This window comes from Grammomys surdaster, unplaced genomic scaffold, assembly GCF_004785775.1.
Source record: "Grammomys surdaster isolate TR1022 unplaced genomic scaffold, NIH_TR_1.0 126182, whole genome shotgun sequence".
NCBI classification, from domain to species: domain Eukaryota; kingdom Metazoa; phylum Chordata; class Mammalia; order Rodentia; family Muridae; genus Grammomys; species Grammomys surdaster.
The window spans coordinates 958,854-977,186 of NW_021620988.1; the positions used below are offsets into that span (position 1 = coordinate 958,854).

The 18,333-nt window shown below is 36.9% G+C and overlaps 1 protein-coding gene across 7 annotated transcripts in view; it reads right to left on the reverse strand.

Annotated features, from left to right (window-relative positions):
• The window catches only part of Spock3 (SPARC (osteonectin), cwcv and kazal like domains proteoglycan 3), a 354,663-nt gene extending 336,677 nt beyond the window's left edge, over window positions 1-17,986 (reverse strand). For 4 of the 7 annotated variants that reach the window (XM_028757760.1, XM_028757757.1, XM_028757754.1 and 1 more), the window contains exon 1: window positions 17,397-17,585. In XM_028757760.1, the coding sequence (XP_028613593.1) occupies window positions 17,397-17,585 (189 nt within the window). Of the gene's footprint in view, window positions 1-17,387; window positions 17,586-17,854 lie in introns of those variants that run through there. The other 3 variants (XM_028757759.1, XM_028757755.1, XM_028757758.1) reach the window with 3 other exon arrangements.
• Between the last annotated feature and the right edge of the window lie 347 nt (window positions 17,987-18,333).

Below are 18,333 nucleotides of genomic sequence, written 5' to 3' on the forward strand. Positions count from 1 at the left end.
TTGGATGATAGCTTTACAGAGAAACCATAGAATAAATAAAACAGGGCACAAAATTCAGAAATAAGCTTCTGTGTATAACACTAAGTGTATATGGGAAAGGGCTTTATTTCTGTGAATTCACTGATTGTTTTAATTTTTGAATGTATAAGGATTATGCCGGCAATTTAAATGTCTTTACCAAAAAAAAATTAAGTTTTTAAAAAACACAGAAGTTTGTGAAAAAATGAATAGTTTTCTTAATAATTTAAATTTAGATTAAAATACACTTAATTATTATAAAAGCTTGGAGAAATGTTACTTTAAATTTGCATAATGATAATTTTTAAATTATTAGATTTAATAGAAGATTACTTTGGTGTCCTGTGATTTAATCATTCTTAAATATAGTTTGAGGTTTTGTTCTATTAGTTTATGATATGCACATGTACTGGAATAGCACAATGAGTCCTGTTAACATTTATAATTTACCCATGCCAATCAACAGAAAATGAAAAACAAATGTTTAAAATAAAAATATCTCTCATGAATATATAACTTATTCTCATATTGTCATCAGTCTTAAATAGAACTTTGATTGATTAGCTACAGGCAAGTATCAGTATGGCTGCATTCCTATTTTTAAAAAATGAACTCTTGGATTTTGTCATGCTAGCAACATGAAAGTTTTTTACATGTATACTTTAATCCAAATTGGGAGGTGGGCATTATACATAGAAATCAAATACAAGGCAAATTACTCATCAGATGCAAATCAGAAATTTCACTATCTACTCCAGCCTCAAGAACAAAAGAACTAAAGATGTTTTAATTATATGTCCTACAAGTCATGCAACACCTTCACATTTGTGTGTGATTCATACATACACACACACACACACACACACACACACACACGCACACACAATTACTTTTAGAGTCCAAAGTGAGATTCTGTAGAATTCTGAAGTCCATTCATGAACACATAAGCAAAGCTATGAAGAGTAAAGTCCTGCTGTTAGCTGAGCCTTGATCCCTGCTAGGTTAGTTAAGTGCAGTTGCTTTCCAAGAAATTTTACCTGCGTTCTGGGTGAGGTCTTCAAGCTTTACTGTATTGGTTGGTCATGGTACCTGGGATAGCAAATACACAGAAGGCTAACACCAGCCTGCTTTTGCTTCCCTTGGGCTTGATGCCAAGCTGCCCCTATTTCTCTGCAGAATTCACTCATAGGAGCCAGCAACACAAGGAAATAAAGAGTAACTCCCTCCAAGAATAAACAGGAAGCTGTTGGCAACAGAAGCCAGGTGGCATTCAGCTAGTCAGAAAAATAAGCAGCTCTGAAATTAGATTTCAAAGCTTATTCAGTGACCACTGGTGGTCCTCAATTATATTAAAAACTTGGTGCCTTTGTACATTTAGAAAGAAGTCTTTTTTTCCAGATATGTTTCATTCTTGAAAGACAACGTAGAACCTTCTATGGTTATTATATATTTGTTATCGTCAATAAACAGGCCCATCCCCATTGGGAATATCATCATGTTTTTACTTTGAAATGCGGGTAAAGTTAAAGAAAGAAAATCTTTGAATGCAGAATAAATTGCTTAAATGAGAGTTACATTGAGACACAGATTTTAACAAACTTAGCAAAAACAAAATGAATCAAAACAAATTCAAAGAGAATGCTGCTAAATGATCTGATCTGGAGAAAAGTCTGCCTGGCGTGGGATTCAAACTCCAGAGATTTCAAACTAGCCCTTTCCTAGTTACCAATGTACAGTATGACTTCATCGCACATAGATTCATTTAGCACAGCAATTCTTTAAAATTATAAGGCACACAACATTTCAGGTTCAAGAAATTATCGTTCATGTCAAAGAAAAAGTTCTCAGGTGATTCCAGGTTAATGCTGTTGCTACAATGTTCCAGAAAAATTCTGCCCCAGGGACTGTTCATTTTAGATGAAGCTCACTGCCTCAGGGATATTTGAGAACATCAGATGTAGCCAAGGGCACCTCCGACAGCTTCCCTGGGAGACGAAGAGGTTGTACATAATTTCATATTATATTATAAGTCATGAAAGACCCATAAATATTCTATCTTCTAAAATGGATTGTTTGGCGGATTCTGGGTTATCACTGAGCACTTATTTTTAAGTGTCCTGCAGACAGACTCTAAGTAAATATTTTGAAAGTTACAAAGGGTCTGATAGAAAAATAAATGTTAACTATGATTAAGGAACTACCAAATTAGTAGTATTTAGGAGCTGTATCTAGTGTTTTTCCATGCACAAGAAGACAATATCTAGGAATGTTTTATATATCTGGAGACAATAATATTAATATGGTCTATTTAAGTTCCTATGTATGTGTATAAGTGTCTGTGTGAGTGTTTTTGTGTGTACTTGTGTGCATGTATGTATGTGTATGTGTTTCTGTATGTTCTGTAAGTTGAGATTTTGCCCTTTGGTAAGGCTCAAAGTCTTACAGAAATATTTGGAACATTTACCATATATGTTTAAATTTTTCATAAGCTCTGTTGTAATTTTATCAGAAAATATTCATGTTTTCATTTCTTTCATGTCAATTGTAAGTAAAAATGAAGCTTTGGATGAGTTCAGCATTTCTTCATTTCAGTTAGAATAAAATACAGGAATATTTCTATTTTACTTTGTTCTGTGTTTTCGTATGTCCAGTGGATATTTAATTTCGTCCTTTTACTACAGCATTCCAAAATAGAGAATGCTCCACAATTAACATATACACTATCTGAAAAAATTCCAGATAAGGCTAATATTAACAATATATAGAGACAAGAAAATTATTTTTTACCATATTTTATTTATTTTGTGTATGTGGACCTACTTGTCATAGCACACAAGAAAGGTCAGAAGATGAAAGCTACAGTTGTCCCTTTCCTCCATGTGGGGACAGGGGATTAAACCATTTCACTATACCATCAAAATTATTAAAAGTATAAAATTGTGAACAAATATATATATGTGTGTGTGTGTGTGTGTGTGTGCGCGCGCGTATGCATGGTTTGTTTGTTTCACTTATATCTAGTGCCTATGTGTATGTTGGATGTTGGCATAGAGACATTTGTGAATTTGGAGGAAGGAGGTCAATATCATGTATCTTTCTTTATTGTGTCCCATCTTATTTTTGAGACAGAGTCTCTCACTAGACCTAGAGCTTCCTAGTTTGGCTATGCTGGCTCCCATGTAAACCCCAGGATTCTTCCTGAGAACTACTAATACATATGTCTGCTGCTCTGACATTTTATTGCATGTGCTGATGGTCCAAAGCAGATCACATACTTGTATTACAATCACCTGTCACACCCAGCCATCTCAGCTTTGTAATTCATTCATTTAACCACTCATGCTAATACCATTTTCTCACTAAACGCCATTAAACAAAGAAATCAGAAAACTAAGGGATCCACTATGGACAGAGACCGCTAGGTTTATCCAAATTTCCCCGATCTAACACTGAATATATTTAAATTAAAATATATGTGATTATTATACATGATAAAAATTTGTAGATTGCTAGCATTTAAATGAGACAAATAACTACTTTATTTTTCCCATCTGTAGTGGCACTTAAAATATTCTGGAGGCTAAATAAAAGCATTAAATAAGGCTATAGCTTTATTATTTGTAAGTTGAGTAATGTTATAACTGCCTAACAATTTCCAAGGAGTACAAAGAGAAACAGCATTCACTACATGGATACATGCTGGTGCACTGTGTTTTAATTTTACTGACATTCTTGCCATCTCAAATATTCTGAACTGTGCTATAATTGCAGAAATTCACTAACAAAATGCCAGTGGTATATGCCATTCTCAAGTACTGTGACTCTATGGGAATAAACACTGCTTTGATTAGTGTGTAACATACAGTTACAGGCTTTTATAAGGTGAATGAATGACAGACAAGGTGGAGTCTTTTCCCTATGGCAAGATAAATTGATCAACTAACAATGCTATCAGTCTCTCCTTATCTAAGACTCTTTAAAATCTGTAGAAAATTTCTAATTATTTTCCACATATCAACCAAGCTGACAAGAAAACATTCAAAAGACAAAACAATAACAAAAGTAACATCTATCTGTTGTGACTTGTTTAAAATTCTGAATTAATACTAAATAGAAAACAGGAATGAGTTTTAAAGAGTAGGCTTAAATATTGCCAGTCTTGAAGAGGTTGATAAAAGTTATTGAAACTCTGTTTCCTTATTTGTAAAAGGGGATTCATTCAGTGAAACTTTGTAATAAACAATGAAAAAAAATGATGATCCTACTAAACAATCTTCAAATTGCCTATTTAAAACACAGGTAGAAGTTGGGGACCCCTGTGGTTGAATTAGGGAAAGGCTGAAAGAAGCTGCAGAGGAGGGTGACCCCTTAGGAGGACCAGCAGTCCTCCTAAGTCAGCTAACTCAGGTCCCTGAAATCTCTCAGAGGCTGGTTGGCAGCATACACCAGCTGGTGCTAGTCCGAGGCCCTGACACACATATAGAGCAGGTAACTGCCTTGTCTGGCCTCAGTGGGAGGAGATGCTCCTAACCCTGGAGAGAGACTTGAGGCCCCAGGAAGTAGGAAGGTCTGGGAGAGGGTGGTGGTTGGACATTCTCTTGTAGACAGGGGAGTGAAGGAATGGGGTAAATAACTATGGGAGAGCAGACAGGAAGGGGGAAAACAACTGGATTTCAAATAAACAAATAAATAAATAAATAAAAATAAAAGTAATAAATAAAATAAAAAATAAAACACAGGTAGAGTAGTTAAATAGAACCAATTCTACTAATGATAGGGAGGTGGCCAATAAATATAGGAAAGAATGGCAAAAGTCACTAATCTTTAGAAAGATATAAATTAAAGCCTCAGGGAGGGATAACTCCAAATGGGTTAGAAGATCTGCTAGCACATTAAAAAACTGTTTTAACGTACATGTGAATGAAGAAGCAATTGCTATCTGCAGCACTGTTGGTGGGAATGCAAAGCAATCCTATGATATGATAAACTATGATAAACAATATGGTAGTTCCTTACAAAAATTTAAAATGAGGCTCAGCATGTAAAGACACTGGTCACTAAAGCTAGGTTTTACCCTGGAACCCATGTGCTGTATGTAAGAAGATAAGAAGAGAACTGACCTCTGTAACTTGTCTTTTAGTCCACCCCAACACACACACACACACACACACACACACAGAGAGAGAGAGGGAGGGAGGGAGGGAGGGAGGGAGGGAGGGAGGGAGGGGGAGGGAGAGGGGGAGGGAGAGGGAGGAGGGGGAGAGAAAAGAGAAGGGGGTACCATGGCATCCTAGTATATACATTCACATAAATAAAAGTGATTTTTAAAAATAAAATAAGAGAAAATAAAAGCACCACATAGAATGCAATTCCACTTGTGCGTCACTTGTATAAATGAATGAGAGTAGAATCTTGGTATTGTTGCATAACCATAATGGCAACAATAGTTCTTATGACTTAGAGCTAATTCCATATAAACATGGGAATGGACAAGCCAAGGCAGTGTGTATATAAAATGGAATATTATTAACTTCAGAACAGACATAAATCAGAGACGGGGAAATATCTATGCTAGTAAGATGTTTGGTGTGCAAGCAAGAATACGTAAGTTTAATCCCCAACACTTAGGCTGTATGTCCTGGGATACACATGTAATACCAGCACTGGGGATGTGAAGACAGGAGAATACCTAGGTCTTTCTTTCTTTGAATTTTTTTTATTAGTTGTTTTATTTATTTACATTTCAAATGTTATCTCCTTTCCCAGCTTCTCCCCCAGAATCCCCTATTTCATTTTCCCTGCCCCTGCCTCTATGAGGGTGTTCCCTCTATCTACCCACCCACTTCTGCCTCACCACCCTAGCATTCCCCTATGCTGGGGTATCAAGCCTTCACTGGAACAAGGACCTCCCCTCTCAACGATGCCTGACAAGGCCATCCTCTGCTACATATGCAGCTGGAGCCATGGGCCCCTCTGTGTGTATTCTCTGGTTGGTGGTTTAGTCTCTGGAAGCTCTGGCTGGGATCTGGTTGGTTGATATTGTTGTTGTTCCTATGGGGTTGTAAACCCCTTCAGTTCCTTCAGTCCTTCCTCTAACTCCTCCATTGGGATCCCCCTGCTCCGTCCTATGTTTTGCCGCGAGCATCCACATTTATATTGGTCAGGCTCTGGCAGAGCCTCTCAGGAGACAGCTGTGTCAGGCTCCTGTCAGCAAGCACTTCTTGGCGTCAGTAATAGTGTCTGGGTTTGGTGTCTGCAGATGGGTTGGATCCCTAGGTGGGGCAGTCTCTGGATGGCCTTTCCTTCAGTCTCTGCTTAATTCTGCTTCAGACTCTTTGTCCCTGCATTTCCTTTAAACAGGAGCAATTCTGGATTAATATTTTTGAGATAGGGGGGTAGCCCCATCCCTCAACCACAGGCTGTGCCTAAGCTCTGAATATGGTCTCTACAGGTTCCTTCTCCCCTTTGTTGGGTATTTCTGGTTGTTAGAAAATCTAGTTCAAAAAATAAGCTGGAAAGAATATAAGAACACCCATTGTTAACTTTTGACCTCCAAGTTCACTTGCAAATCAGTCTTCACGCATTACCACAATCAAGTACACATATAAGTTTTAACTTTTTGACAAACCATTGTGAACCTAGACATACGAATGAACAAAATAAATATGCAGAGTGCTATGCCTGTCATATTTAAACTTTAAAGATATCATCCTATGTGGAATTAACCAGTTACAGAAGAACATTTCTGGTGTGATTTGATTTACATGAAATATGTAGTAAAATTAGTAGAAACAGGAGGTGGGATAGTGCTTACCAGGGGCTGGTAAGAAGGAAAGTTCTTAACTAGGTATAGAATTTGAAGTATAAAGGATAAAGAGTTTTGAAACTGTGTACCAGAGTGAAAATATACCACTTGAAATATATCTAAAATCGCAAATATTATAAATGTTATACCTTTAACCATACTTAATATTGAAACACAGTGTGTATACAAAAGACTATACTGAACCACATTATATGTCCAAAAGTCCCAGACTGTAATTGATGGGCAGAATAGCAGTTATAGGAAACAAAACATTGCTCCTTTGTTTGAGGACAAGAACTTTGGATCCCACATGCCACTACAAGCCTTTGTATAAGCGTTATGATATTTTTCCAGATTCATGATGCTGCGAAACATCATATACTGTGCGATGAAAACTTTGATCTTTACACAGACTCACAGTATACACTGTATGATACTTTATCTTGCACGGGGCAGCACCAGTAAGGCATAGCTCTCAACAGCCATGTGATCCCCAGGAAAAAACAATCAATTCTCTCCAGCAAACAAAATCAGTTAAGCTATGACTTTCTGTAGAATTATGTGTGTAAACACATTTTGACATACTACAGTTTTGAGTTGTGATACTTTTATCAGGATTTTACTCCTTCTAAAGCTCAGAATTATCAGTCCGAGAGATAAACTTCACTGAATGAGGTTCACTAGCTCTTATGTTTTATCATTCATTTTCTCACCTATTCAGTGGAAAACTTGTATATGTCTACATATGCAACTTGTTTATGCAGAAGTTGTCCTTAGTAGAGATGTGATTTAAGGACAGGCAACTGATAAGTTATTTTTTTAATTCAACTTCACCCATTTTTTTTCTGGGGTTTCCAAAGTATCTTCTGATGCTCTCTTATCTTTTGTCTTATCATGAAGCAGGAAAACAAAGCATATACATCGTGGTGGCTTTCTGTGATCAGACTGCTATCAATGTCTAGCCCAGAAAGAATCTGCACTCGTTTTCTGGTAATTTTAGTAATTACCTCTTTTGATATTTTGAATAAGCACACCACTGTCCTTGTCCAATAAAACTTTGAATACACTATTGACATATAAACTGCAGACAAGTATGTATTTACTTTATCTGAAGTCATTTGATGATAGTGACAGCCATTATTTGTATCAAATGGCTTTCTAACAAAGGTCTCATTTTTTACCAAATGCCTGTTGAACTCACAGTAACCTTCCAAATCCCCAGATACACAAATAAACTTACATTTTTTTCTATGAATTCTGAGTCTACAGATCCAATACATCTTTTTTCCTTGATAAAAGTTTTCATAATGTATTTAACATTTTGCATTAATTATATATTTATTTATAATTATACCCACATATCTCCATTGCATAATATAGTGTGCATATTTTACATTACCATAATTGTTGAATTTCCTTAGAGTTTTCAGCAAATAAATATATAAATTGCAAAAGCTTACTAAAAATATTCTGAAAAAATTCAAATATAGTTTATGTTAGCTGTTGTGTTTAGATAATAGATGTGGTATTTTATTAGTGGGAATCTATAACAATTAAATTGGCACAACAGCATAATATTAATGCATATAAAAGCTTTCAGCATGCTATCAACAAATAAGCAGATCACATTTACACCGCTTGCCATTTGATCTTACTCATAAAAAATATCTAGATATTACATATAATTCATCTATATAATATAGAGCATAATGTTTCTACTAAAGTCAACAAACCAATCTAGCAAATGCTAAAAGCTAAGGAAAAATACAATTATGGGCTCCTGCAATAACCAGGTATTTAATTTTTTCATTTTCATATTGAAATAGTACAATTAAAATAATAACATTTTTCCTAATGAGAAAGTTATGAAAACAGAAGTTTGAATTTTCTTTAATTGTCCTTATTCCTCATGTAGATATTAAAATTATTATTCATTAAGTAATTTTACTGAACTAACAAAATATATTTCTGAAGAAAGAAGCTCAGCTCAACTCCAAGCTGTTGATCATCTCCTGATGTCAAATATCAAAAGACAAAGTGCAATCTCTGCCCAGCAGGGTCTGACAAATCAGACTTGCTGCTGCTTCTACCTCTGAACTGCCCATGAGATGCTAGTGTCCAAAAGAGTGTCCTTAGCTTTGAAGAGTAAGAGCCACTTGAACTGGACAGGGACATGATTACTAATGCTATTCTGGTGAAAGGTCCTCATTATTAGGTATTTCTTAGTTGCTCCATTAAGACAAACAGCATCTGGATACAATAGAGCATCTTGTCTTTTAACTAAGGGTACAGGGGGTAAATTATAAATTCCTCCACAAAACAACCAAACCAACAAAAAGCTACCAATCTACCAATAATCATTAATGCCTCAAAAAAGACATTCTAGGCTTGTTACTAAATAGTTATAGCTGAAAAAAACTTCCCAGAGGACAAGCTAAATGGTGTCCATACAGGAAAACAAGTCTGGTCGTCAGCCTCCTTGTAGTATCCTACTAGATGTTCTTCATTGATTCTGACCATCAGCAGCCCCACATAAGCACTAACATGGGACTGCCACAGATTCCTAAACCTACAGTCTTGGATAATAAGTGTTTCAGCTTTGCCCTGAGTAGCGCTCCTTATCCTGTTCTTCATTTGTAAAAGAAAGAGAAATAGTGTAGAAGTATGATGAGAAAATCTGAAAGCAACACAACAGCTTACAGGCAATGATAAAACTCATTATCAATAGGGACAGGAGTGAATATCAAGAGGGATTCACAATGATATTTATCAGAGAATGACCAAATACAGTCACAGATAGTTCCCATATAGTAGTAGATAATGCAACCATTTCCTTAATGTTAGTATTTCTCCAGTGGAGTTTAAACTTCCTTGTCACCCAGGAAGCTAAATATTGTCATGTAAATAAATTAAGGTGAAAGCTATACAAGTAGAAGTCATGTGTGAACACTCATAGGTCAACACATGAAGGAGTTACTTTTCTTAGAACTCTCATGAGTCCTTGATGGACAAAAATCTCCCATTTGTGTAGGTCACTGCTTGAGAAAAGAACTCTGAAACCCTTGGACTGCATGAACAATTCTTGGGTATCCAGAAATGGAAATGTCTGATAAAATATAACAGTTAAAAGAGACAATACTTAAGGGCTTTCTACTTGTCAATGTACAGCTAAATATAATACACACTGAATGTATTTTATTTTTAAATATGTTTTGTAATAACTCTGATAGAGTTATTGTAGTAATTGTAGGTGAACTGTAGGCTGGGGTAAGGACTCTGACCCTGAGCAATAAGAATTTCATAGTCCAGCAACCTATATAAATTGGAAAAATAGGAAAAATTGAGAGCAGAAAAGATGAAAAGTTTTTCACAGATGAGAAAAGACATCTAAAGACTCCAGGAGCTTGAGAAGCTAGAATGTGTGTACAGAAGATTCAAAGATCTTCCTTTAAAAGGAAGTACATAAAATAAAATACAATTTTGACCCAGATCATGAAATCATCAAAATGAAAATTGAATAAGAACATAAAATGTCACTCTGAGTCAGGTTCGTAAGATCTAAAAGCACTCAACTCATAGTCTTATTGTTCAAGTTGAAAATAAAAAGGGTTCTGGTAAAGAATAATGCCCTTTTTGAATATATAGCTAGTAAGTTTAAGAAGTCTACTTCCTGTGAGAAGACTCTACTGTGGCCACAGAAGTAACAGCAAATGAGATCATTTCAACCTAAGTAAGATTAAGAAAGAAATTCTAACACCCATTAAAATCATCTGAGAAGGGTTATAGGCTTTCTATTAACCATGTTATATATAATATATAAAATGTATATGGTATATATGCATAGATATATATTCCAATGATGGTATTGATTTTTATATGCTTTCTGTACCTATTCAAATGTATATACACATAAAAAGTTTTCTATATCTATTTATACATTAATATAAAAATATATTGCAATATAAACTTATATATACTATATATTCATACATACAAAATTATTACATATACAATGAGAAATAATATCCCATATAGCTAATTTTGAAATAAGTAGAAGTTCACAGAGAGTAAAGTGTATTTTTTGCTTCACAATATGTCTATTAGGATGAGTTTAAAACAGATATTAATTAAATGGTCACCAGCAAATAAGAATTCTCAACAGAGAGACTAACATGATGCCAACTCCAGAATTTGGTAAGTAGAGAAATATTCTCTGGCTCGTTTCCTTTATCCTGTGACAGTGGACCTTAGAAACATCAACCCTAAATCCCTGCAGTTGAGTACAGAGTGGTGGAGTCCAAGGGAAGAAAGGGATATGGAGGTGTTAACCTACCTATGACCGACCCAATTAGGAGTCAGGTGACTGGAGTTTAGATATTGGAAAGAATGAGACCTTACTGCCTCAGTGATTTATTGGCCACAAAATAGCCATGTTACTCTATTCCTTCTTTTGAAAAGTCTATTTATTTTCTTCAGATTACATCTCTTTGGAATTTAAACAACGTGAATACTAGACCCATATTAATATGACTTCTCTCTATAGCCCTCCATATACTCTGACCTGCAAATGTGTATATAATGGTAAAACAGCTCCTAAGAACTAAACAGTACCATTATCATCAAAGGCGTTCTTATCAGAATGATATAAGACAGGCTCAGTCTTGTTAATGAAATAAAAAAAGGGGGAGAGGCAGAGAGCCTTTGGGGCTACTAGGCAAGAATCTGACATGGGCCAAGAACAAGGAAATGGACTGCTTGGAAGAAACATGACATTGACCAAGGACAAGGAACTACGATACAGGCAGGCATCTAAATATTAGGCTAGAACAAAGAAGTAATTTCAGACAGGAATCTAAATTTTAGGCTATAACAAGGAAGTAGGCTTCAGACATGAAAATGACTGGGCTAGGACAAGGATATTTTGGTGATACTGATAAGCCCTTAGAAACACTGATCAAGGGAGTGTTCACAGAACTTTGTTTATTGCCTTGCTTGTTCTTTGACTATTTGTGTTCATTGTCTTGCTTGTTCCTTGACTATTTGCATCTATTGTAATGCTAGTCCCTTAACCTGGAATTGACCTTAATACTTGCATGTAATTAAAAGGTATAAAAGCAAAAAGGAGGAAGGAGGATGGGATGGGGGTTCTAGGGAAGGGAAATGGGGAAAGGGGATGACATCTGAAATGTAAATAAATAAAATATCCAATAAAAAAAGAAAAAAACAATGAAAAGAACACACTAATGAAAATGTAAGAAATTAACAGTCTTCTCAGGGGAAAACTATGATGTTAACTATAATAAAATATAAGCAATGGGGAGTCAAGAACCATAGCTCAGTAGCACAGCATACATTTAACATGTGTCAGAATCTGGATTCAATATCTGGAATGTGAGTTCACACATACACACACATACACACACATACACAATTCACACAGTCATGTATGCTCATAGATACAGACACATAATCATCAACGTTTGCAGCATTTGTGTTAGACATATCCTGTGGTGTTTTAAGTGAGACTAGCTACCTTAAGATTATACATTTAAAATCTTTTTATTCCCAGTTGGTAAAACTGTTTTCAAAGAATTAGAAAATGAGCCTTGTTGGAGTATGTATATCAATGGGGATGGGATTAGAAGTTTTAAATGTCATTTCAAATGCATTCCCAGGAAGTGTTGTCTCTCTGCTTCCTGTTTGTAGATCTAGATATAAGTTCTCAACTACTGCTTCACTCCCATGCCTGCTAACATGTTCCTGGCATGATGACCATGGACTCTAACTTCTGGAACAGTGAAAACCAAGTTAAACACTTTCTTTTATAAGCTTCCTTGGTTGAAGAATCTATCAAAGCAATCGAAAAGTAACTATGACATCAATTATTGGGATGGTATTCCTAAACAGAGACTAAACATTAACTATGTAAATTTATCCACACTATTAATGATTTCCTAATGCTCCCTAATTTTATGTGAGCTATATACTATTGCAAAGAAAAATAGTAGAACTGAGATACTAACCACAGGCCAGCACCAGTGAGCAGCCCGTCAATATGCTAAAGTTATACCAGATACCGAAGATCACAAGACTGCTTACTAACCTCAAAGCTATGGACAACTGAAAGAGCCTTCTTAATATTTTTTTTCATATGTATAAACTCAATAACTTTAAGTAATAGAGGATAGAAAGTCCATATACAAGACAACTGTTTTATTGACTCCCTAACAAAAGACAATATTACAACAGGAAAACCAAGTCTCTGGAGCCCAGAAAAGATCCATCAGTGTGAACCACCATGTCTCCAATGATCTATACATTCAAAACCCTCAGCTCAGATAGTAAAGGAAAGTAGAAAATAAGGACAGTTTATTTAGTCCTCAATAACCCCATCCAGCTCCCTTTTGATGAAATAAACGTTATCATTGATAAGCCTCAGATATACTTGAGCCCTTTGAGCAAAAGATGCAGTGTCATCAGAACAAAAATACTTTGTCATGTGTGCTCTATTTTTTAGAGATTTGCACATGTCCTTTAGTTGTAGGTTAAATTCTTAAATTTAAATTGAAGATTTTGTTATTGCCAGTGAACATTAACAATTACTTAAGGAGTAGTTATAGACAAAAACTTGATCGTGGACTTTTTAACAACATTAGTGGTAATCACTTATTGAAACAAGTTAAAAATGAGATCTATGTAATTTTTGAAATATAAATTTAATTCTGAATACAGCTTAAAGTTTCAGTTTAAATGTAAAATCTTGACTTTTTTCTATGGTGTACTAAAATTCTCATAGCCATGTGAATTTCTTTTCCTATGTTTTTATTGTACTTTTTCCAATGAACAATACTTAAAGGTCTCTCATATTGTCTCCTTGAAGTCACTTTAATTAACACAGATACTTCAGTTTGATGAAAGTATTACATTATATGTTCCCGAGTTCTTCATTGATTTATAAATTCTTTACTCACTTAACACAAGATAAAGGTGTTTTTTAATTAATTGAACTTATGGGACATAAAACTTTAATATATGTTTTGAGCTAATGACTCAGTTTCCTCTTTATTATCTCAATATATATGAAAGTGTGAGATAGGAGATTACTTTTTGGTCTAGCTCTTGGACAAAGCAATGATACTTCCCAAATGCTTCCATTGAGGAAAATTGTGTAATTAATATCACACTCCAATTGTGCTTGAAAAAAAAAGCATTCATCCAGTATGTCTACAAAACAGAGTGTATTGAAAGAAGAGGTTTTAAACTTTAATTAATTTTAATTCTCCTCCCCCTCTATTTCCCTCCTCAACCTCTGTCTCTGTCTCTGTCTCTCTCCTCTCTCTCTCTCTCTCTCTCTCTCTCTCTCTCTCTCTCTCTCTCTCTCTCTCTCGGTGTATGTGTAGGGGTGTGTGTGTGTGTATGTGTGTGTGTGTATATATGTGTGTGAATGCCTGTGTTTGTCTGTCTCTCTGTCTGTCTGTGTTAGAGACTGAACTCGGGTCTCTTGCACAGTAGACATGAGACCCCTTATCTCATTTTAAGTTCTTATAAACATTCCTTAAATATACCACACTGGTTCTATTTAGTAATTTTTAAGTGTCTTGACTTCTGCTAAAATCTTAGATGAATTTAAGCTTTAATTTTCTTCCTAAAACATAGGAATTAAAAACATTGCTAAAATTTTACTCTAAATGATCTTTAAAGGAAGAAGACTTTCTTGTGTTATAAAATTTTTCTTGTATAGGTAAAAAAGGCAAGGAATATAATAGAATAAAAGTTATCATGCAAATCAACAGGGTAAAGTAGCCAAAAATATTCAATGTTTTCCTTTATTAATAATACTCATGTTCATCTTTCCTTTAGTTTCATTCTTTCCCTTGATTTTTACTGAGGAAATTGTTACCAGGGGTGTGTTCTGTTCCTCATCTTTAAAGATTTACTACAATCTAATATATATATATATATATATATATATATATATATATATATATATATATATAATGAAATGTTAGTTCTTGATATTCAATTAAAATTTATATATATATATATAGTTCTAAATATAATTCAAATGAGGGCACAGGTGAAACTTCAAAGGGTTACTTGTAAAATAATATTAGTTTTACAGGAAAAGAAATAAGAATTAATTCCACTACTAAATTATCTCTGATAATTAATTATGCAGAAGAATCATGTTTTCCAAATTATATAATTATCTTTTTATGAAAGAAGCATAGAAAGAATTTCCCTAAGTTACATTGTGTCTAGGAGAAGAGTCTGTGATGTCCTTGTATGTTTGCCTTTCTCTCTTCTGAGCACAGAAACAGATCCTTTTAGATAGGAAGCTCAAAGGGAACATTAGAGATAGCTTCTATAAGACAGAACCCATATTTCAAACAATGCCTATAACCATGTGCTTGCACCAAAAAATTAGTTGAAAATATCAGCCCCTTTGCACAGATAACAATGCTATGGAATGATTTGCCCCAGTGGAAAGAAGCTGAGAAGACACCAGGTTTTCGGGTGGTCTGCAGAAGATTGCTCTGAGTGCTGAACAGAAGCCAAACTGGCAACTCTCATTTCATTTTCACCAAACAGCAACAGGTATATAAAGGTAAAACGTTATCCTGGTTCTTTTTATCTCCCTGCCTGCTCAAAGTGATGTTCATAAAATGTAACTCTTTTCCTACCATAGCTACTCCAAACTATGACTTAATTTTTTAAAATAAATCAGTTACATTTTATGTGTTGCATATGTGAAAATGCATATTTTAGTGTGTGTGTGTGTGTGTGTGTGTGTGTGTGTGTAATTAAAGTCTTTACATTTTTGTTGGACTTTTCTAGGGAAAGTACATAGAACTCCCTGAGCATGATGTGGTAGACATACTCTGTTTCTATTAAAGTTGAGTGCATGAGTCCTAGAAGATTTACATTTATAGTAGGCATTGTAGCTTGTCACAACGCAAATGCTCACATACTGAACAAAAGTCAGCTGCTTTCTCTTACTGTTAAATCAATTGAACTAAAACCAGAGACCCCTGGGACAGTCAAGATTTCAAATGTATTAGATGTGCCTAAAATTCATTTTAAAATAGTAGTTATGCGATAAATATCTGTCAATATTGGAAGTAGTGTTCAAACACTGCCAATTTTTTTTCAATATTTCTTTTCTCAAGTAAAGGCATGATAAATAGCAATTCTCTCCTAGTACAAAATATCTGTTTGCTTACTTCTGGCTGTACTTAATATCAGTGTTAGCTTAAAGCAGGTACGTGAGAGCTCTGCATTTACAAGAGTAAAGAACATTCATGTAGCAAACATAGTGATGTTCACATTTCATTCATAAAGCAAAACTGAATCCTGCAATAAGAACGAGCACAGTCATTTCCTTTGCTGTATATTCATGCCGAGCATCATCTAGATTTACATTTAAACCACAGTCATATTTCTAGGAAACATTCTGTGAGACTTGCCCTGCCGGTTACTTTACAGAGCCCTGATGGGAGAAATGAATGAGGTATCCAGGATAAGTATTAGCCCAAGCCTCCATTTGTTTTCCTAATCGTGAGAACCTGAGCTAATCGGAGAAGTTAACTCACAGACTAGGAAAGCACTCCTGATTGACTCAGAAAGGCAGTCTCACAAATGTCATTACAACGTTAGAAAAGGAATATGAATCACTCTGCCAATTCTGAAAGCCCTGGCTGTCACAGGGTGGGCTAAGGATGGGACTCAGAGGTCAGAATGATCTCCTGGGGCATTAGCTGAGTTCAAGGCTCTGGGCACAGCAGACATATTCTCATAGGGACTCTATTCAGATCAGGTGTGGGTGACTAGTCCAGGCTATTGGCTCCAGGCAAATAAATGTGGGAGTTTCTAAAGCTGGTCGCTTTTAAAGAGCTCTTTAGAAAACTCCCAAGGGATTCTACAGTTTAACTCTTTCATTGCTGCTCCAATTCCTTCCTGTAACCCCAGTACACACAAGACCAAAGTGTCCTGGGGTAAGTGAGTGTAGAAATAGAATCTGATGAACAGTTTTTACGTAATCAGTAGCATTTCAACTTCTGCGGACTGACGCTGCCAAACAACCTCCCACCCTGAGAGAGCAGGCATTTATAAATGTTACATCTTTATACCTCCTCCCTCAAATTCCTTAATGGGCCATTAGTAAGGAGATCGATCCTAGTTACTTTATAGCCAGGCAACAGCACAGGAACCCTGCTGTGTTTACTAGTGCCAGAAACACCATTCAAAAGTTGAGAAGGTCAAACCAGCTACTTTGCAAACCTTTGGGGGTGAAAAATTGGGGTAAGGTGAGGTGGAAAGGGGGAAGAGAGGGAACCTGGTGTGACCTAACTCAAAAGCATATGTAACAAGAAAATCCCTACTTAAGCTATCTGGAGCGGGGAGGCTGGAGAGTGCTAAGTTCTACAGTGACATGATACAAGCTTTATCACCCCAACTCCCCACCCTCTTCGTGCCTTAAAAACCCTAGCCCCTTCCCCACCTCTGGCGGCCACCGCAAATGCCAGCTCTGGAGCTAACCGCGCGTGGCTGGGGATAGGTGCGCATCACTTACGTCTCGGAATCTGTTCCACTGTCCGACTTCCTTGTCATACTGAGAGATTGTGGTGAGCCATTGTTTTTCATCCAGAAAATTACCGCCGTCCGACCGCCCCCCGGCCACAGCCACCGCCGCGGCAGCTGCAAGAGTCTGGCTGCACCAAGCCGCTGCACACACACACAATAAGGCTGACACCTTGAGCATCTGGGAAGGAGACACAACCAGGGATGGGAAGCGGTGTCAGAGACCGGGTGCGAAGATGGGGGCGCCCCTGGAAGGCATGCATCAGCGAGGACAGGTTGGAGAGAAGGGGAGACGAGCAGGGGCAGGGGTGTCCCCTTCCAGGAGGCTTCACCCCCAAACCAGGGCACTCACACACACGCAGACCCAAGGGAGAAGAAGGGAGTCTAAGGGAGGAAGCCCCAAGCAGCGAGAGTCCCAACGGCCAGATAAAACGCTGGCCGGCCCATCACCTTGTTGCGAGCGGGCACAGAGCTCGCAGCTCCTGATGGAAACGCAGCCAGGCTCTGGCAACTCGCTTCTTGCTGGAGCTGCTGCACGCGTCGCCGTCTCAGCCGTCCACTCAGCTCCCTGCGCCCGGCGCTCCCCCCATCCCACCCTCCCCGCGCCTATCCCTCGCCAGCTCCCCTCGCTTCACCCCTCCCTCCCCCACCTCCTTCCTCCCCTCCTCCTATCCCACCTTCCTCTCCCTGAATCCCAGCTGCAGCAAGTTCCGGATGCGAAGCCTGGCAGGAGCCAGAGGATGCAGTAGGCTCCGCGCTTTGCTTTCTAACCTCTTGCCTCCAGAAAAGGTTCTCATGTTCCAGGCACAGCCAGTTCATTCTCTCTTCTCTTGGATTGAACGCCGGCTGAGCACAGTATCTCCCTCTCTGCTGCTCCTGTTCTTCAATTTCAAGGGTGGTCAAGCAGCCATAAAGAAAGAGATCAGAAG